Here is a 22,306-nt window from a genome sequence, read left to right on the forward strand (position 1 = left end):
ACCTTTTAAATAATTTCGCAGAGTGGAAAGTTTTAATTGTAGTCATCAAAAGATAAAGGTAGGAGGCTGGATGCAGTGGCTCATGCCTGTAATCCTAGCACTCTAGGGAAGAGGAGGCAGGTGGATTGCTTGAGTTCACGACCAGCCTTAGCCTCAGCAAAAGCGAGACCTTGTGTCTACTAAAAATAGAAAAACTGAGGCAAGAGGATCGCTTGAGCTCAAGAGTTGGAGGTTGATGTGAGCTCTGACACCACAATACTCTACCTAGGATGACAGCTTGAGACTGTGTCTCAAAAAAAAAAAAAAGAAACATCAAAGTAGGATATTTCCAGTCTTAAATTTTCTTTAATTTCAAAATATCATACGTGTGTCTTTTAATGAGATAACTTGAAATCTGCTATTCTAACTAAATACACTTTAAAGTATAGCACAATAAAATAGACACGTAATTGTAAGTAGTGATTTGTTTTCATTAAAAAGTAGTTTCATTTCAAAATCCTGATTCCCCTTCTAGAAACAACGGTAAACTTATCGTGGTGTGCGACTGACAGTGGATTATAATGTAATGTAAATGTGTGTTACTAGCTTCATACCGTGCTTAGTGCCTGTGGGTATTGTATATGATTTGCACAAATAGCAGCTTGTGTTTTGCGTGGGATCATGCCAATATTCTGAATTTTTAAACAGTAGGAAAATCATCAACAGGATTAGCAAAGAAACTGGAATGTTCACAGTGGTTGAAATATATATTGCTATGATATTAAAACATACGTGCCAAGTAATGCATAAATGAGGCCAGGTGTGTGTGCACGTGGTGAAGCGTGGAGGCCTAGCTCTTGGTCTGTTAATGCTGGGCCAGTGCAGTAAGGCACAGCTAAATAGCTACACTCATCAGTCTGAGTAACGGAAAAGAATCGGTTTGAGTTATACATAGCGCCTTCTCAGATTTAGAAGGTCTGTACTCATTCCACTTTTCACCCAAGAAAGGAAAGAAACTATAGATCAGTGCTGACAGATGATCATCTAGCTTCCCCATCTAAAACTTAAGATTTTCGTGTTACAAATGTGATTTTTCCCCAAATAATAAATACCATGTAGATTCTTTTTTAGCCAAAAATGTTTTAGTTGATGATATGAAACTTAAGCGAAAAATGTTTTAGTTGATAATATGAAACTCTCAAAGGCCTTAAGTTAAAAATGTCTCTTAAAATAAAAGAGAGGGAAGTTACCAAGCTTATAAGATTATAAAAATCATATACATAATTTTCTGGCACCACATTGACTTTGTGTGAAATTCAAAGAAATGTAAATGAGAAACATGTTGCTCAGTAGTTCTCAAGATGGTGATGTCATGTGCATGATCCCCTCATGGGATGTGAGAGGGAGAGTAGGGACATGACACGGAGACACAGCTGTGGGGATGTGAGAGGGAGAGTAGGGACATGACAGAGACACAGCTGTGGGGATGTGAGAGGGAGAGTAGGGACGTGACAGAGACACAGCTGTGGGGATGTGAGAGGGATCCTTCTCAATAAGGATCCACATCAGTCACATCTGTCTGCTCCAAAACTGAGATTAAGCGTAGAAATTCCCTACGTACTTAGTGATAAGGCTTTTTAATTTCTTCCTTCATTTTATTAGTAGTAGTAACTATAGACTCTGGTAACTTACAGGAGTAGATTGTGCAAAACCCTTTGAGTGTCACAGACCTTCCGGTTGCCCACTTGCCATCACCCGACACGACGGGCCTTCTCTTACAGGGGCGCTTCAGGCCATTGCTCTGTGATTAAAACCCAGTGTTTAGGTAATTACCTTAATTTCAGTGGATTTTATTTATTTTTATTTTTATTTTTTTTGAGACAGAATCTCAAGCGGTCACCCTCTGTAGAGTGCTGTGGTGTCACAGCTCACAGTAACCTCAAACTCTCGGGCTTAAGCGATTATCTTGCCTCAGCCTCCCAAGTAGCTGGGACTACAGGTGCCCGCCAAAACATCTGGCTAATTTCAGTGGATTTTAAACTGCATGTCATGAATCTCTAAAAATTTAGTAGTGATATATGTTACACGTGTGTATGTGCAGTGGAGGGGATTGGCATTTCATTGGCATTGCTGGTGAGAACTTGTTCTCTTCAACTTCCAGACAAAGGTTTTTTTGTTGTTGTTTTGTTTTTTAACCCCAAAAGGAGCTTCAGTGCTAAAAATAGTTTGAAAATCATTTGTGTAAAGAGGTCGGTGTCAGCATAAATGCCTAACTAAGTAAGGCAGGCATTTATTATCCGCTGGGTAATATGGTTATGAAAATAGACATTATTTATTGATAATGAGAAGTTCAATAATATTGTTATGAAAACAGACTCAGCGTGGAATTATTTACTCTGCAGAATCTTCTCTGACCTCCTTCACTTCCTTGTGTAAGACATAGCCCAACGTTATCTCTTGACTTTTCACTGTTAGCAGTGCAAGGCATTTAGAAACATCTGCACAGGAAAGGCATTGACGCCCTGTGTATACTTACAGCACTATGAATTAGAATATAAGGAAATTGTAAAATGAATTAAGAAAATTCAGGGATTTCTGCCTTAGAATTGTTTTGTTTTTCCCTTCATTTTAAAATCTATTAGTTATTTGAGCAGAACGCGTAATAAATATATTTCCAGAATTGATGAATTCTAAAATCTTAACTGTGACATGTCAAAAATGTTTCACAAATGGCAAAGAATGTTTTCCTCAAGGTAAAAAAGCTATCTTTTTCTTAGTTTTTGGCATCTTTCAACATGAACCTGTCTTACTGCAAGAAGGCAGTACGTGCAGAAGAAATTTTGTGTTCTTATTCTTAGAATGTCAATTAACTTACTAGTTCAATGTGCTAAATGTGTTAATTATTTTATAGTGTATTTATTTGCCTTGTAATGCTTATAATGAGATACCTCAAAATTTTCCAAGTGGTATAATACCCAACAAAATAATGTATAAATTAAAACACTTGGTAGTCAGGAAATAAAATAAATAGAAAAGACTTTGCATACGTGCACATACACACACAGTGAAAATGGGAAAAAGAAGTCCTGTACATTGTAATTTCGTGTGATTGCCACCAGAATTGTCACGATGACTGTGAGGAGTGCAAACCTTTATGTAAAATGTGAAATGTTATAACTGGATTTGAGAGTTCATATCATTTCTGTGCACGGGGGAATTTAAGAACATTCAGAATCGGACTCAAAATCTTATAAAGCAAAGTTTTAGGTTATACGTTTTTTAAAAAAGGTGTATCTTTCCGCATGAGCAGAGAACAGGGTATGCACAGAGAACAGCGATTTTACATTATATAATCAGTTGTATTTACCTGTGTGCGCATTTGTAATTTACCCATTCTATAACATTATGTTCAGATCCAGAAAAATGGATTTTATTTGCATCTATTTCTATGGTTTCCTTGACAACTACTGCAGATGCTGCTATCACCATGGGGATGGTTCTTCTAAACGAAGCAGCAACTTCCAAAGGGGATGTTGGAAAAAGACGGAGTAAGTCTCTATGTTGGTGTTTCTGTCTTTTTGTTTTAATAGCAAGATTCAGTCAGATGGGAAGTCTGCAAAAGCCTTTCTTGGACATAAACTTTTCCAGAATTTTTCTGAAGGGCTTTTTTTTTTTTTTTTTTACTTTTTTCTATTTCTAGGACATGTGTGTGTGCACATACTTGAAAATATATTTCCTCCAAAATGGGATTTGGTGATTGTGGAAATGTATGGGAGGGAGAAGTGTCATTTGCTTGTCAGGGGTGCTGTGATGCATCTCTTCTGAAGCCAAAGTCATTGTTATAATACCCACCAGACAGAGAGGGATGGAAAATCTTGTGGACAGAGTCTTCAGAGATTTTATGGGCATATTATATGTTCCCTGTGCTGCAAGAATGAGGTAGCACTCTGAGCCTGGCTCGGATGCAGAAGTTTCTGCATAGATTTTACACGCTGGCACATAGTACCTTCCAGTTTCTTCCAGACTTTCTTTTATTAACATTTAAAAAAGGGAACACATCTCTTGAAACTATATTCGCAAGGACCTTTACCTTTTCTTTTGATAGACCAAGATTAACAATTCCATCGAGTTCTGTAACTGTGTTTTTAAGCAAGTTAATTATATTCTTCCTTTTGATTGAATTATTCCTTTTAGAGTGTTGTGGGGGAAAAAAAGTTCTCTGCCTGGAACATAGGTTAGGAGCGGACAGACAGCCTTAGAGTTAGTGTTTCCTGGCACAGACCTTTTTATCATTAACATCAAGACCTATATGATCAAACCCCCAGAAACCTGTAATTAAAATTTTTTTTACTACACTTTGCATTTCTGAACTCTTTTTAAAACCCAGAATTTGTTTACCTGTGAGGACCGTAAGTAGCTGAAAAAGACTGATGGTTTATTAAAATATTCGCAGTTGCTCATGCCTGTAATCCTAGCACTCGGAGAAGCCGAGGCAGGAAGATCCTTGAGCTCAAGAGTTTGAGACCAGCCTGAGCAAGAACAGTACCCTGTCTCTGCTGAAAATAGAAAACTTAGTTAGGCATTATGGTCGGTGCCAGTCCCAGCTACTCCAGAGGCTGAAGCAGGAGGATCACTTGAACCCAGGAGTTTGAGGCTGCTGTGAGCCAGTTTGAGAGCGTGGCACGCTAGCCTGGGCAACACAGTGAGACTCTATCTCAAAAAAAAAAAGAAATATTTTCTTTATGGGATTTTTAGCTAGTGTGACCTGTATGTAAATGAATTACAGTGATTTCTGAATACTTAGAAATCTTAAGTATTGAAAATGTTTTGGATGTACTAATGCAGTTTAGATTCCCCTTTTTTTTCTGTGATGCTATCTAACGTGATTGTAAAGAAGCTAGAGAAATGAGCACACTATTTTGTTTACTTAAACCTTCTTGAATATCATTTTATGGTATGTTTTGGAGGAAAGAATGTGATGTTCTTGGGATTGATAAATCATATTTATGATGACATGATCTTATATATTTTTTATATATCTTATTAATGTTAGTGATAGATGCATAGTAATGTTTTTTTATATTATGTCAATACCATTGAGTTTATAAAATCACTACTTACAGCTTCCTCCTCAGTAGACGTCTCCATAATAACTTCAGCTATCACCCATGTGTGTGACCTGTTCATGTGTGTGTGTGAGAGAGAGAGACCTGGGAAATAGATGTTAAAATTATTCTGGTGTGATTTCTATTTATGGTGTGGTGCAGCCCCTACGATTATTAATAATGCTCAGGTCAGCATGTTCCGTCTTAACACTGTCCTCTCACAGGCGTGTTACCTCCCGTGGGCTGCCACGGTTCCTTTAGTAACGACTGAGCCCTCACCACACTCACGGCTTCCCCCTCCGTGGGTACCATGCTTTTACTAGACAACAATCTAGCCAGTAATCTAAAATTAAATTTCTTTTATACTGCATGATATTTGAAAAGAGTTGTTAACACATCCTAATGCGGGGCACCTGCCGATGTGGCCGATGGCCCTAGTGCAGGCTTCATAGTCCAGTTTGGGGTTTATCACAGGCTTTCTTTTGACTACTCCGGGACATTTTAGTATTTGTAGGAGCTCTAAAGATCAATTTTGTTGTTTTTATACCCAAAATAGTACATTTTCATTGAAGAATGCGGAAATAATAAACACGTATGTATTATGAATTTTCTGGTTTGTTAAGTCTGTATGTGCCATGAACTCTTAAATCTAAGTATACTGTAATTGAATGCATTTTAAAAATCTAAACATTTGGGTTCATTTGCCTGTTTTAGACACTCACGGTGTTTTCTGTCTCTTTCTAGTCATTTGCCTAGTGGGATTAGGCCTAGTGGTCTTCTTCTTCAGTTTTCTACTTTCAATATTTCGTTCCAAGTACCATGGCTATCCTTACAGGTAATGTCTTGATACTAATGGGAATGCTTTTGTTTTTAGTGTAGATTAAATAGAATTTTGAAGGTTAATATATAAGTAAGAACTAATATAAAGTAAGTCATCTGCCACGCTATTTTTAAATTCAGTTAAGCGAGTTGTGAGCACCTGCTGTGTGGTCAGCGTGGTGGGCGGCACAGAGGAGATATAAGGCCAGGGTTCTGCTCCCACGCAGGGTGTTGTTTCATTTCACAGACACATTGATTATATATGTCCGTACACTTACAGGAGAGTGAGTTTTAAACTTCATGGACGTCATCAGAAGTTCTTTGTCTAATCATCACAGTTTTGATTTAATTTGCAAAATTTGTTTTCTCATATGAAATGTTCAGTGTCCAACTTCATACACGTATTATCTTTTGAATTCTGCAAAATGTTCACTTTTCAGCATAAGAAAAGCCAATTTGAAAGGGGAAAATTAAATAATAAAATGACCTCTGGTCACTAGACGTCCTCATAATGGGTATGTTGGAAGATTTCACCGATGTATTGTTATAACTGGATGTAGAATGGTGCGGAAACTCCACTCTGAGACCACGTTTTTATTACAATCTATACTTTCACTGAAGCACAGTGCGGGTGGATGGGCCAGATTATAGTAGGTCAGCTTCCTAAAGAGGCACACATCCACTTCTTAAACATACTCCCCTCAGCTTTTATTGAAGAAATTGACTATTTTGTCTTCTCTTCAGGTAACACTTCTTTTAGCTTAGCCTGTCTTTCTCTTATGAAGCAGTAGAAAAAAGAAATTTCCTTTCCCGTATTTCCTTTCTCGGAGATTTTAAAGACTCTGCTGAGGTAGTAGGACCAGTGATACATTGACAGAAAATAAAATACAGTCATCACTTACATCTCTTCAGTGAACCCCAAAATGAACATTTTATGAAAATGTTGCTGCATAAATCATAGCAACAGACACCATTTTATTTAGGAGACAAAACTAATCACATAAAAGGGAGGTTTGATTGTAGGATTATAATGGCAACATAAGACTCTTCACCCCCACTCTCTGTTTCTCCTGTGGATAGAGGCATGTTTCCAGTTCTCTTTTTCTCACATCCATTAGAAATATACTAAAGGAATGGAAAAAATGTGGTTATCCCATTTGAGTTGTGAAATCATCTACCTTAAACCCTGCCTGCAGCATAAATATATGTTTAAAAACAGGAGCTCTGAGAGAAACAAGGAGTTAGGAGAAAGACCAGCAGCACCTGCATTTTCTTCTTTCTCTTGGTGTTAGAGAGCTAACTAGTTTTGGTTTTGAGGATGTAAAACGAACTAAAGTAAGATTAACTAATACCCAGAAAGATGTATTTATTTATTTTTCTCTTTCTCTTACCCCCAGATTGAGAATCATCATGATTCTGTATGATTTGTCTTGGTTTGATAATACGTGTGTTCTATAATGAAATCTGTAAATTAAGAGAACCATAAATACTCTGTATTTCAAGTCTTTTATCTAGAGTGCCATAAACACTTAAAAATCTATAGCACTTAAATTATGTCAAAGGAAGGGTCGTATCTCTATTATTCTAAGATAAACTATATCAGGATGTCATGGGCATAGGGAATTTATGTTTAGTGCGGAAAGTAAAGGGCAGATTTCAGCTTTCCTTGTATATTACAGCACATAATCATACCAGAATACCATTCCCTATTTAGATTGTTCTCTGCTGAACAACATAACCACCAAGAAAAATCAAGTTCAGTTTTGCTAGTTGCTTTTAATGTTGTATTTGACAGCTCTAATTTTTTATGATGTGAGGAGTTTTAAGTCTGTATTTTCCAAGGAGTAACTGTTATTTAGTACAATAACTCTTTAATGCTCTGTTTTTTTTTTTTTTTTTAAAACCAGGATAAGGCATAATAAATCACCTGGGAAGCTTTTCAAGGTTTATATTCTAAGCCAAACCCTAGATATACATACTAAGCATATCTGAACCAGAGTGTATGCCTGCTTGTTTAATTTCTGTATGAATGTGGCATTCAAACCTTTTTTGTTGGGATTAGGTTACATTGTTTGCGTTTGTTAGGAAAGGTCTGAGTTGTATTTGAGTCCTTCAGTCAAGAGGCGAGCCATAGACCCTACATCGTCTCTGTTAGGGGGGGCTTACTGAGCCCCTGCTCCCTCCCCCCCCACTTCTGGCGGGGGCTTACTGAGCCCCTCCTCCCTCCCCCCCCACTTCTGGCGGGGGCTTACTGAGCCCCTGCTCCCTCCCCCCCCACTTCTGGCGGGGGCTTACTGAGCTCCTGCTCCCTCCCCCCCCACTTCTGGCGGGGGCTTACTGAGCTCCTTCTCCCTCCCCACTTCCTGAATTTGATTGTGTTTTTCTCCTGTGAGAACGTGTAGTTGTTCATCTGCTAGTTTCAAATTAGTATTGAGTACATGGGGTGCTTATTTTTCCATTCTTGAAATACTTTACCAAGAAAAATGTTCTTCACTTCCATCCAGGTAGATACAAAAGATGTAAACTCTTTACCTTTCTTTATGGCTGAATAGTATTCCATAGTTTGCATATACCAGAGTTTATTAATCCATCTTGGGTTGATGGGCACTCGGATTGTTTCCACATCTTTACTATTGTGAATTGAACATTCACAATATTATTGCTATGAACATTTGAGTGCAGATGTCCTTATGGTAAAATGATTTTATTTCTTCTGGACAGATACCTAGTAATGGAACTGTGGGGTCAAAGGGAAGACCTTTTTTTTTTTTTTTTTTTTAAATCTCATTGAGGATTCTCCATACTTTTTTCCAAAAATGCTGTATTAGTTTGCAATCCCAGCAACAGTGTATAAGTGTTCCTTCTCTCTGCAGCCACACCAACATCTGCAGCTTTGGGACTTTGTGATGTGGGCCATGTGTTTACTTCAAGGAAGCCAAACAAAGACAGAGGCCTGTAAAAGACAAAAGCACCAAAGAAGTGATTAGGGGAGTAGCAAGTGATCTGATGGCCAGAGCATCTAAGAAAGGTGTTGACAGATTCAACTTCATCTTCTTGAACTCCTCTGTGAGCTTGAGTAGTTAGTTCTAGAGGAAGAAGATGACTTTACTCAGTGGAAGTTATAAGAGTTTGTCTTATTTTTCCCTTACATGTTAAATTTCACAAGTACAAATACGTGAAATGAAATAAGAGATAGACAAACTTGGGATCACTGATAAAATCACCTTGTTAATGAAATAAAAATTAAAATTATTTTTATATCCATCCTTTACTGAATGAAAACCACTATAGTTTACATAGTGGGAGATGTGATTCCTTTTTTTTATTTTTCTTCTAATTCTTGGTAATATTCTCTTTTCTAATCTCTTCAGATCTTTACTGAGATTTTTAATATTTCCTTCTCTCTTATCAGAATTGTGATTAGTTATCCAGTTATTCTGCTCTTCTCTAAATAATTCTTCAAATTATCTCTTCCCATATCATATTAAAGTCTTCTACTATTTCTCATCAGCCCTTTTACCTTATTTCTTTATGGAGAGTTGATCATCAGGCTTCCATAAATCCTTATAGCTCTCATAGATAATCCTTTCTTGTGATTGTTCATACTCATTTGCTTTGTCAGGTTTATATAGGATGGGTGTTCCCTTCATGACATTTGCAGTATCCAAGTACAGTGTAGAGTAGAAAACCTCCTACTGCTAATAATTCAAAACCTCCATTTCCTTTTATTATTCCAGCACATATACAAGGTTGGACAATTTAGTTAGCAAACCTGTCCTAGGAAAAGTGCTTTGAAGAGTGGACTAAGTGCTGGCATCAGTGCTTAGCTTCCTACGGGAGTAATTCATGGTACTCAGCAGTGAGATATGTAGAGCTTTACCTAGGATGAGTTCGTGAACTTAATTGTTCAACCTTCTATGTGCAAAAGTTACCTAAGCAATAGTCTATATTGTCTTGGGTTTTGTTTTTATTCTATTGCATCATTTTCCTTCTAAATAAGCTTGAGGGGGGTTCTTCAGAAATGTTATGAACTCTTGTGAATGATTCTGATGATAAAGAGACGATAGACATCAAGAGCACAGTGTTTCCTGAAAGGACGGTGAAGAGGTCACAGATGTGGCCGCAAGCAGTGGCTCATGCCTGTAGTCCCAGCAGTCTGGGAGGTGGAGGCAGGTGGATTGCTGGAGGTCAGGAGGTCAAGATCAGTCTGAGCAAGAGTGAGACCCTGTCTCTACTTTAAAAAAAAAAAAATAGAAAAGTTAGGCAGTTGTCATGGCAAATGCCTGTAGTCCCAGCTACTTGGGCTAAGGCAGGACGATCACTTGAGCCCACTAGTTTGAGGTCACCGTGAGCTATGATGCCAAAGCACTCTACCCAGGGTGACAGAGGGAACTCTGTCTCAAAAAAAAAAAAATAAAATAAAATTCCAAGATGTGGACAAATCGTGAGCTAAATTCTAAAATCCTCTCAGTACATGAGAAAGAAAAGGATCTATATTCAGTTAGATCACTGGATGATGATCTAACTGATGATGATCTAAGGTGAGTGATGGCAAAAGCAAGAGAGAAAAAATAAAATAGAAGAAAAAAATAATTCTGAGACTAACTGAAATAGGTAAGATACTGATTAAAAAGGAAAAAGCATGTTCGTGTTGAAGTGCCCTGTAAGAGAAGCTTGGTCAATTATGAACATAGCCCCGCCTTGTTAAGGAGCATTGTGTAGTCCCAGAAGCATTTATCTTACCAGCATTATGTTACATAAGAGAATGAGATACAGGAAACCATCATTCCAGGAGGTAAACTCCAAACATATTCCAGAAGGTATTTCCAAGATTTAGCCCTTATGATAGTAAAACCGTTAAGCCCTAAGGACAAAGAGCTAAACCAATTCAACCATTCATGACAGAAGTACGTATCAGTAGGCTTCCAAGGGGAGGAGAAAGGTAGTTTATCAAAACCATATTCTTGAATTCCCCAGTTTTAACATGTTACATGTTTAAAGAGATAAGTTGCAAGGACAGACGGACGTTTTTCTTCCCAGTAGCTCTTGGGAAAACCTCCTACTTCTACGTACTTCAAATAACACCTGTACTTGAGATAAGACTCAAGATATCCTTTAGTGAAAATGCACATTTGAACTTAAGGCCATCTACTACTTTTAAAAAATCTCCTTTAGTCGCAGGCTGTAGTCACCAAAGTACTTAGTTGGGTGTTAGGCCTCTACCTTTTATAGCCTTCTGTATGATGAATATACAGAACTACATCCATGATTTTCTTTATACACAGAACTATATCCATAACATTTTTCTTTCTGCATAATTTTGAGTATTATTTCATCTACAACCCTTAATTTCTTCTATGTGGAGCGATCCTGTTCTGTTTTTCATTCATTTTTATTTTTATTTTAATCTTAAGCTTCACAAAACCTTAAACATAGATGCCCTTCATCATATTTTCTCAGTGCTTCAAAATTGCTGTTTTCTCTGTTGATATATATATGCCTGCTAAAGGGATAAAAATCTGAATTCTTTCCCAACTTTTAGTCTTAATGATATATTCTGTGGTGTGAATCTGTTTTATACCACAACTAATTTCTCTTAGATTGTCTTTTAGGTTTCAATAAGCTCACTCCCCTGATTGGAATCTATAATTGGTGTGACCTTAGGCAAGTAATTTACCTTTTTTTCTTTTTCTTTTTTTTTATTGTTGGTGATTCATTGAGGGTACAAAGAACTAGGTTATATTGATTGCATTTATTAGATCAAGTCCCTCTTATAATTGTGTCCCGCCCCCAAAAGGGGTGTCACACACTGTGAACCCCCCAAACTTACCTTTCCTTAACCTAGGTTTTCTCATTTGCCAATGGAGATGATTATTCAGACCTCATTCAATTATTGTGGAGATTACAGGAGAGACTGCATGTAATCAGTTAGCAATTTGCCTGCTACATAGTATTACTCAATGAATGTTGCTAATTATTACCATCATTAATTCTGATATAAATATTTTAAATTCATTTATATTTAATACTTTTTCTAAATAGGGTTTTTCTTTGCACTGAAGATTAAGTAGATTTGTTTTATATTTGCATAATTCAAGTAAGCAAAGAACAGATTTTCCCTGAACCTTTTGATGAACTATATTAGGTTCCTGAATCCCTTGAAACTACCAGTAAAATATTGGAATTATTATGAATTTGATCTAATTAACATCTGAGCCGTAGTTCAGAAGATGGGGAAATATTATTACATGGTAGCACTGAATTCATTTTTTATATTAAATAAAATTAACTTCTATGCTTGCCCCATTTTCTAAGAAAAGCCAAGTGCTGGTAGTATTCTCCGTGGTTTCCACTGGTGCTTCATAATGGCAAAATTTTCCTCAAAAGACTTCTAAAAAAATCTATGGCACATTAAATCTGTTTTAATAGGAAAACAAAATGAGACATTTATGTTAATTTTATCACTATTTATAAAATTGTCTCAGAGAGGCAGTGTGGTATAATGGAAAAATAACAGTGATTAGAAGACCTGGGTTCAAGTGTGGGGTTTAATTTTTTTTTTCAGAGACAGAGTCTCACTTTGTCACCCTTGGTAGAGTATCATGGCTGCACAGCTCACAGCAACCTCCAGCTGTTGGGCTTAGGCGATTCTCTTGCCTCAGCCTCCCGAGTAGCTGGGACCACAGGCGCCCAGCTATTTTTTGTGGCAGTTTGGCCAGGGCTGGGTTTGAACCTGCTACCCTCAGTATATGGGGCCAATACCCTACTCACAGGAGCCATCCTGGGGTTCAATTTTGTACTTTACCTAAGAGCTCTGGTTTTGCATTTTAGACCAATCTGGGTTTGAATTTTGGATTCTTTATTCATTAATTTTGGACCTTGGAAGTAGTTTCTTAATTTCTGAGTCTCATTTGTATTCACCTCTAAAATAGTGTTTTTATGGGGTTGAAGACAGACTTAGTTGCTAGGTTTGTCTCTTATTTCTGTATCTCTTGAAAATATATTTAAGTTTGTTAAGACTATTTCTTCTTCTGTAAACTTTAATTTTATGAAGATACATTATATAATTGTTATGTAGTCCCTGAAATGTATGGGTTCTCAAAAAAGACTTCCTCTACCTCTCTTTACCTGTTCTAGCCATTTAGCACTTGATTATTCCATAGCATCCTACTGCATTGCATCTTTTGTTAAGTATTCGTTCATACATGTCTGATTCATGTGTTTGAGTCCTTTTCCTTCTAGAAAGTTGTTAGGTATTTGTGTCCATGGCAAATACCTTTTTTATATCTCCAAGGTGCTACGCACATAGTAGGTGCTCATTATACACCGTTAATTGAATCTGTTTATTCAAACATTGTTCCTTATCTACTTTCCTTAATGGAGCAGGAACCATTAAAATAGAAATATAGGAAAGAGCACTGATCGGCCACATTGCACAGTTTACATCGACTGATACTCCCTGGAGTTGTCACCTTGTTTCTAAAGACTAACTAAAGGCGTGTGGGAAGCTGTTGTTATTCCTGAAACCTGAACTCAGCTGATAACTTCTGCAACCCTACACTGATTCTGAACTGGCTGGCATCCAGCAAACAGAATGTGCATTAATTAAGCTTACAGTGGACACAGGAAGTGTCTTCCATTGTCTTAAGAAAAATCGTTCAGACGGCCTTGGGTTTTGAGAGATGATGAATAACAAGAACATAAAATGGCATTTAATAAAGAAAAGTACAGAATAACAGCTAGAAATGAAAGGCCTTTCTATAAATTTTGAGAAATGTTTGATAGTAGATAAGCAAGCACAAATACCCCAGTCTGTGCACACCGTGTATAGCAATATCACATTCATTTGTACCTCTTAGATGGACTCTTTCACCTGTAGGGAAAATAAAAATAATCTTAAGCTGTACAAATAACAAAATATAAAATGGCCTGGTGATCAGCCCACAACACATGATTGACAAAGAGTTTCGCTGGTATTGCCTTTCTCATGCTGAATCTCAGCTTTGAAGAATGACTTACAAAGGTCTGAAATTTAGAGATGAATCAGAGAAAAGCTTCAGTGTTATAAAGGCACCATTGTCTATCTCCTGTCTTTATCTAGATGAAGAATGCAGTGCTAAATCTTGTAATAATATTGTACAAATGGAAATTGAATCTTAAGGATTTTTTTTTCCATATTGTTGTATTTCATTGTGGTGTATTGGAAAGTGATCTGGACTTTGAGTGAGAAGATGTGATTTGGACCATGGCACTTAAAAACTATAACCTCAGGCAAGTCTTTTAATCTTCTCTGAGCCTCAGTTTCCCTCAGCTTTTAAATAAGGATCATAATATTTATCTTACAATATTATGTAAAGCAATTTATAGTGAACTCCTCTTTTATAAATTGTAAGGTATCTGAGAGACTATTTCCCAGTCTTTATGTTACTATATAGGGACAAGTCCTCAGGTATAATTTCCACCAATAGACTTTGACCTTTGGAGTTAACCCTGTGACAAACTCAGTATATTTCTTTAATAGTGATGCTTGTATACATATATATCCTCACCACCCCAGATAAAATAGAATTCTTTATTAACTATTCTTTGTTATCGCTTGGGGAGGAAAAACAAAACTAAAATAACCAACAGAAACATATTTAATTTTGCAAAAATGTAGTCAATTCCTTTTCCTATTAACAAATAATATAAACTTTAATATTCAAAATTTAACGAAATATAAGTCTTCCAAACAATTAACTTACCAAAACTATGGTAGAACCCCTGTAAGTTGACCACCCAAGAGACTATAACAAACTGGTCCACACACAGAGGGGTCAACACGGGGAGCAGGCCTGCTGTGCTGATACGTGCACGTGCTGCGGGGCCCCCTCTGTGGAAATCAGGTCAACTTAAGGAGGTGGTCAGTGTAGGGAGGCTGTCAACCATGGAGGTTCTACTGTATTTTTTTAAATGTACATTCAGAAGTCTTAGAAATAGATATTAGGAAATGTCACATAAATCAAAAGTAATTTTTTGTAGAAAATTTGGAATCTAGCTTTTGATTCTGACACTATGCTTCCTGCCCCTTTAAGCCCAGGAACACGGGGTCTAAGCCACGTACACATTAAACGATAGCTCTAGAAGGTTATTTCCCTCATGCCATTTGGCAACCCTCTGAAGTCAGCAAAGGAGTCGGAAGCTCCTTATGGTCCCAAAGAACTTTTTGGTCTTCATCTGTCCCTTCACATGCTACCTTTACTGTTCTCATCCCCCAGCCCCAGTACCCATGTTTCTGACCGTTCCTTGTTATCAGTCACGTCATCAACACACTCAACAGGAAGTGCGTCTCTGTGCAGGCTGTGCAGAGAACAGGCCTTAGCAATAGTAGACTTGGCAGCCTTTGTGAGATTTTACCTGCAAAATGTTTTCCACTCCCAAAGATTTCTTTCTCTATTCTTTATAAGGGCCTAAATTTCCTTAGGCCTTTTTAGAAGACTATTTGTTTTAGACTTGAAGACTTTTCTGGATTTCGTAACCTATTACACAGAAGACACCCCCAGAAGGTCTGGGGGGTTAAAGAGGTCTGCCTAACATCTGTATGTACTCCTGTTCATCATTTCCACAGAACACTTACAAATGTAGAGCACAGGTAAGAAAAGTCCCAAGTCACTGAGATGGACTAACCATAAGGTCAGTGATATAGGAATGAAAATTCATTCCCTGGCCTATCTGGGCTTAGTGAAGAAGTGAGGCCTTTCTTATCTCCTGCATATTTTTTGGATAACAATGAAATCTAAGCCCCCACCCCTTAGCCACATAAGTGATTTCTGTGAGACAGAGTGTCGCTATGGGACCAGTGGGTCTGCCTCTTTCCCCAGTTTGAGAAGAGGAAGTAAAATAGTTAAGTACACAAGAAAATTATGTCCAGCTAAAGATATCAGAGAATTTAAAAAATCCAAAATAAAACCAGCAAACCACCGTTTGGTACCTGTTCAGATACTTCTCAGGAAAGGAAAAGGAACAAATGTGCTTTCAATAGATCCTTGGTCTCCAGCGACCCAATCCAGATTTCTCTGCCTGTGACTTCTCTAGCATTTTAGCTGCTAAGCCCCTCTTTGAAACTTTATTCCCTGGATTTTGTAACATGGCACTCTTACACCTTCTGTTTTTCTTTTATATTACTTCTAAGTCCCAAATGTATTGATCGAATCCTGACCTTTGTCCCGAGATCTAGAATCAGACCTGAGAACCACATTAACCGCTCACCCTTTACAGTCTGAAATCAGCAGCATCTCTGTCTCATCCTCCTCTGCTGCCCATTTTCCCTGAGACATCGCCACACTCACAGTCTGTCAGGACAGAAACCCTGGAGCCATTGTGTGTTCTTCCTCATCCTGGATCATGTTCATTTGAATTTTGTTGCCATCACTTTTCAGTTCCCATAGTTGCTGTGTTAAGTCCACTATATCTTTTCCAGACTATCACCTGGCCTCCTAATTTACCTGCCAGGATCTAGTCACTGTCTGCACTTACTCTAGGATAATGCCAGAAGTATTTTAAGATAACACTGACTCTGTTACTTCCTCATCAAAATCTATTAAGAGCTAACAAAGAGAAACAGTTAGTATATGTATGTTTCTTCTGAACAATACAGATAAAGAAAATGAAATTCCTGCATAATCTCGACACCCAGATTATCAGTGTCAGCAGTTTAGACTACAAATATGATTTTGGACATAGAAAATGATTAAACGATAGGTATTCATAAGCTGCTTGTTCCCTACATCTTGGGCATATTTCAGTGCCTTTATTCTATAATACATATGATTTTATTGTCTTTATAAGACTATCTTTGTATGAATCACTGGGAAATGTGTTTTAAATTTGATTCCCTCCATCTCTCCCCCTGGACAGCCTTTAGTGTACCCAGTGGTTTAGTGCAGGGTTAGCAGTTGCTGCTTATTTGGCATGCCTCACGAATTAAGAATTTTTTTTATAGTTATAAATTATTTTTTTTTAAAAGCATGATATTTTGTGATGTGAAAATTATATGAAATTCAAATTTCAGTGTCTCAATATGGCTGTTTTTGCACTGCAGCAATGTAGTTGAGTAGTTTCAGGAAAGACCTATGGCTCACCAGGTTAGAAGTGTTTGCCTTCTGGCTGGTGACAGAACGGCACCCCTGCCTGGTCTGCGCACGTGGACACATGTTCATGCTTTGGCTCCTCCTGTGGTCCAGGCTGCGCTCTCTTCACTGCACTTAATATCAAAACCAGAGTTTTACTCCACTGGTTTTTGGATTCCTATAACAATTTGAATCACCATGTTATCCTTAATTGCACCCACGTCTTTCTCTTCTTTAGATAAAAAGAAAATAAGGGCCATGACTCTGAATCATTCCACTTCCTGCAGCACAGTATTCTTCTGTAACAGATGGTCAGTAGATCTTTGTGGAGTGCTTATTCCAACTGACCTGCTTTGGGACGGAACTTGACAAAGTAGCTCACACTTTGAGTCATGATTCTCCAGAAAAACTTACATTTTAAATTTCAGTCATAAACTTGCCAATGGCATTTTGGAATATTACTCCCCAGTAAATCAAGGGCAGCATTTTAATGTAAGTTCTGGATGTTTGTTAGTGTTGAGGGAATAATGAGAAGTCAGTGTTAAAGAGAGAAATGGTGTGAGATCCACCTCTTTTTATGCAGGATCTCTCTGCGTTCCTCATAGACTCTAAGCTACAGTCAAGTTGTGTGTAGCACAGACTGGAAGGGAAACTTGCACCCTGTAGGCCGGGGGGAAAGAGGCTTTGGGGGCACGTTTGTCCTGCTCTTGGCCTTATGTGAGACTCCCTGCTTTGGGAAATTCGCTTCCATCCTGTATTGCTTACTTTAGTTAAAGTTACCGTGCGTGTATTCCACTGAGAATATGCCGGCCGTGGGAATTAGCAGGTGCGCAGACTCCGCCAACTGTAGTGAGGTTCCTTCCTGACAGAGCCAAGTCTGGAGAGAAGGTGAAGCCAGAGTCGAGGCAGCTTCTTGCTCTCAGAAAATAAACTGCAACACTGAGAAGCACAAATAAGAAGAAGAGATTGTTTTTCCTGTCCTTGACAGTGTTTTTTAAGATACGGAAACATTTATATATTCTTACGATAGGCATTATCAGGAAAAATAACATCCATGCACTATTGGAACCATAGAGCTATAAAAACTAACCTTGTTAGATTATACATCAAAATGATTAGACAGGAAATGTGGAAAGAGAAGGAAATACATGTCAGACATTGATAGAAATGAGAGGCTAATCCCTTGAGTGATAATATCAATATAAAACATTTACATTTAAACACATCTTGGACATTTACTGTATGTTTAATTAAAAGTCAGACATGAAACCCTGAATGATTAACTAGGGAATAACAGTTCATGCTTTCCTAAGAAACATTTTAACACAACTCTTTGTGCTTCCAGTCTTTCTAAAGCCTTGAACAAATTCTTATACAAACTTCTGTATGATTCTTTTTTTTAATGGAAAGGGTTGTTAGATTTATCTTTCATTGTGAGATAGTTAATAGAATGATCAGTTCAGGACTAAATATTTGTCAGTTAATAGTGAGATATAACCAAATGATTGCTATAGCAGATTTTCAAAATAATTACTAAGTATTTCAATTAGTAATTCCTAGCAAGAATTTCCATCCCTTTTTTCTCTCTTTTGCCTATTGGAAGCACAGTTGACATGGGCTACACATTAAATACACAAACACTAGCGAAAGCCGATGAGCAGAAAAAAGATTCATACGTAATTTTTGTGATATCTGACACCACAGATAAACAAAACAGGCCTGAAGTAATTGCATGCGACTCCCTGGCCATAGGTAGGACACCCTTGCCAAAGTGAGTGACAGCATAATAAGGATTATGCTTATTATGCTTAATCCTTAAACTAAGGATTAAGATCTGTTTTTATTGGGTGGGTCCTGTGGTTCAAGGAGTAGGGCACCAGCCCCATATACCAGCAGTGGTGGGTTCAAACCCGGCCCTGGCCAAAAACTGCAAAAAATAAGGAATCTCTTTTTATTTTAAGAATGCCCTCACATGAATCCTTTTACTCTGTGAATATATCAACATGTTTTTAAACCTTTCTTGCTCTAAAAAGTTAGGGGAATACAAAAATATCATAAAGGATCATATTACTTGTTTTCACATTTGCAGTAGCAGGATCTTTAGCAATAATGAATTGTTATCTTTCGTGCCCCCAAAGCTTGAAATTTTTCAATCAATCTTGTAAAAGTGAAACAAAACAAAAAAAATCCTACACATCTTTAGTTTCGAGTTTAATTTTTCCACCTCTCATTCCATTTTAAAATATGTTATGATCAAGTTTTCTTTTTTCATTAACCCTCATTCTTCACGTAGCTTCATCTTCAGGGCAGGCTTATAATTGTGGGCAGAAAATGCCAAAGACTTCATCTGTGAGGGACGTATCTGTCTGCTTTGCCAGCACCGGTTTTAAGGATTATTGGATTGAAGAGCAAGTACAGCTTAATGCCGTGATGAGGTTTACCGCTGACATTTTCCTCATGAAGAGAGTTCCCCTTGTAACTGTCACTCACGTCTTATCTTGAAAAACACAAGCCAAGGCTGCATCCTAATAGCTCCACACTTTCCATCTTTTCATTTAACAATTCCTCAGACACAGACACACATAGAAGTTATTCTAGTTTATATTGAGTCCCTGTTTCCATTTTAATACATATTTCATGTGATGTTTTATGATAGAATGTTATATATTTTAAAATATCTATTTAGTTTTAGCACATAGTGTCGGTAGAATCATGAGACCTCAGCACTGGAAAGAACTTGGTCCTCCAAAACAACCGCTCTTTCCACTAATGAGGGGACGGAGGTTCAGTAAGACACAGCAGAACTCGCCTAGGATATTCTGAGATCCGCAGGAATGAACTGACTTCAAATAGTCCTTCCATCTACATGACTGTTTTTCAGCTACAGTCACCATAAATTTCAATTTAGCTGTAATATTTAATTAAAAACAGGTTAGTCACTGGTTGTCTTGCAAAGTTGTTTTAGTTTGTTGAGATTTAAAAAGAACACGCCACATAGCCACATTCTTGGTAGAAAGATACAGACAAAAGCTTAGTAAACGTTACTTAAATTGCCTTATTCCACAAAATTAAATTTCTGCTTAGAAATTAAACCTTAGGGAATTTTTAAAAACTGAAATAGTTGCCTTTTACTTGTATTTCTTGGTACTTTGCATTTGTTTGTGCTGATGTTTCATCAGAATCTGATGACCATTGATTGATGTATATATTCTGTTTGGCTGTTCAATGTGATGAAATTGTAAAGTATATCAACAAAAGACAGAGTGTTTTAAGTAACTTTTTTATGTACGTAAATGAATTATAGATTGAATGATGAGAAAAATATTCTTTGTAGGACTTTCAAATGACCCCTTCAAATATTTGTTTCAACTCATTCCCCTATTTCCCTATAGAACCACTTAAATGCTAATTTAACTATTGCTCTAACCAACTGTTGCTCCAACAACGAGATATTCACATGAATTTAAACAACCAAAAATTCAAGTTGTCAGTGTCTTTTCTCACCCATCACCCTATTCTTACCATAAGCCTGATGCTATTACAGGAACTAACTTTTAAAAATTTGCTTGATAGAAAAATTACAATTACTTGGTTTAATATAATTACAGCATTTTAATGTTATTTGCATATATTAATGTAAAACAATACAAAGTATGTCATATTTCTTTATGTTCAACACATCATTTTCTTTCTTTTTCAGCTTTTTAATTAAATGAAGCCAAGTGGAATTTGCATAAAGTGAATGCTTACCACAAGATAAACTGTTCCTGACATTGTTATTTTGAATTCTCGAGTTTATTTCTTTGCTCATTGTGATTGCTGGCTTATTCTTTGTATTTTTTTTTAAGTGTGGATTTTCTGAGTAAATTTAATTTATAGAAATGATGGTAACATTTCCTATGTACAAAGGAAACATTGACGTGTTTTTAAGCCTATTATATGACTCAGTGTATGCCACAGGATTGAAATAAATGACAGTGTAATTATGAATTCATGTTTTAGAACCATTTACTCATTAGTAAAGGAAACCACGGTGTTTGCAAAAGGAATCCGTGAAATGTATGTTAAAGAATGCTTAGTGTTATGCCAGGATAGATCATATGCATGAAACTATGCCATGTACTGAAAATTACATTTACTGCAGTTTCAGTTATAAAGACATGCATTGTTCAAATAGTGTTTTGTTCTTATTAATCATAACTATATAGAGGTGTACAAAATAGGGACTGGGATGAATGATGCCGACAGCTTAGGGGCCTCACCTGGGAAAAGGAGCTTCTTCCTGAGATTTAAATCTAAACCACACATTCATGAAATCAACATTCCTCAAAGGAATCAGGCAGTGGAAACAAGACACCACAACTAGGAATTAATATGTCTCTAGCTTTGGAAGTGCCATCTGGGAGTCTAGACTAACAAGAGCAAACCTAACCCTCTGTGGCCACTTGCCTTTTGCGTTTCATGGAAGCTGCTTGCATCAAAAGCTCTTTTTCCGAATCTAGACAAAGGGTTAGTTGTCCTGGGATGAGTGAGTAACTCAGTGAAGCTTTTTTGAGATCCAGATACCAGAGTTTAAACATTATTATATTTGTATTTTAGTTTGTAAGGCACTTTGACAGACATTATTTGTTCCTCATCTTTGTAAATTAGACAGGAAGTAAGTTTTTTTCCTGGCTTGTAAAAGTAATGGAAGCTAAAAGCCAGAAATGATTTTAAAAAATGGAGCTCATATCTAGGCTATCAAACGCTTAAACCTGAATTTTTATATTCTGTGGAACTACCCAAAGGTGGATTTAAGAAAGGAGTTCTTTAGTTTGTTCAATAAATGTTTACTTTCTCTTTTTTAAGACATATTCTCTGATTTTCATTAAGATCTGATTAGTAGACTGTGGAGCCTTTTGTTCATTGCAAGTTTCGGCTCTATATCCTCAAATGGGAACCAGATATACGTCCACAGAGTTTACTTATTTTGTACCTGTGAATTTCAATGAAGAATGGGAAATATAGACGCTCACCAGGGCATGCTTATCAAGTTATATTCCAGGGAATAGGCTAGCGGGATGAAAGCTATCTTCTCAAAACATGGCAGTCTTGGTGAAAATTACATAACAATTTAGACCTATATTAATTAAGCTTATCACACACTCTAAAATATATTATTAAAAATGGCATTGATCTCCCTAGTTCCTATCTGTAGGATAATAAACTTGGTATTGGAATGGCAGTATCTGACTTTGTTCAATACCTATCCCTATGTGGCACCTGACCTGTAATTCTTAATCCATTGCATATTTT

General features: G+C 37.0%; 1 protein-coding gene across 2 annotated transcripts in view; it reads left to right on the forward strand.

Annotated features, from left to right (window-relative positions):
• The window catches only part of TUSC3 (tumor suppressor candidate 3), a 141,222-nt gene extending 119,510 nt beyond the window's left edge, over nt 1-21,712 (forward strand). Inside the window, exons 8-11 of one of the 2 annotated variants that reach the window (XM_003797656.2) lie at nt 3,453-3,527; nt 5,829-5,919; nt 14,112-14,174; nt 20,712-21,712. In XM_003797656.2, the coding sequence (XP_003797704.1) occupies nt 3,453-3,527; nt 5,829-5,919; nt 14,112-14,130 (185 nt within the window). In that variant the 3' untranslated portion in view covers nt 14,131-14,174; nt 20,712-21,712. The remainder of the gene's footprint in view (nt 1-3,452; nt 3,528-5,828; nt 5,920-14,111; nt 14,175-20,711) is intronic. The other variant, XM_003797657.3, reaches the window with a different exon arrangement.
• The last annotated feature ends 594 nt before the right edge of the window (nt 21,713-22,306 follow it).

This window comes from Otolemur garnettii, unplaced genomic scaffold (genome assembly GCF_000181295.1).
Source record: "Otolemur garnettii isolate 467f Iridium unplaced genomic scaffold, OtoGar3 scaffold00121, whole genome shotgun sequence".
In the NCBI taxonomy this organism is placed as follows: Eukaryota; Metazoa; Chordata; class Mammalia; order Primates; family Galagidae; genus Otolemur; species Otolemur garnettii.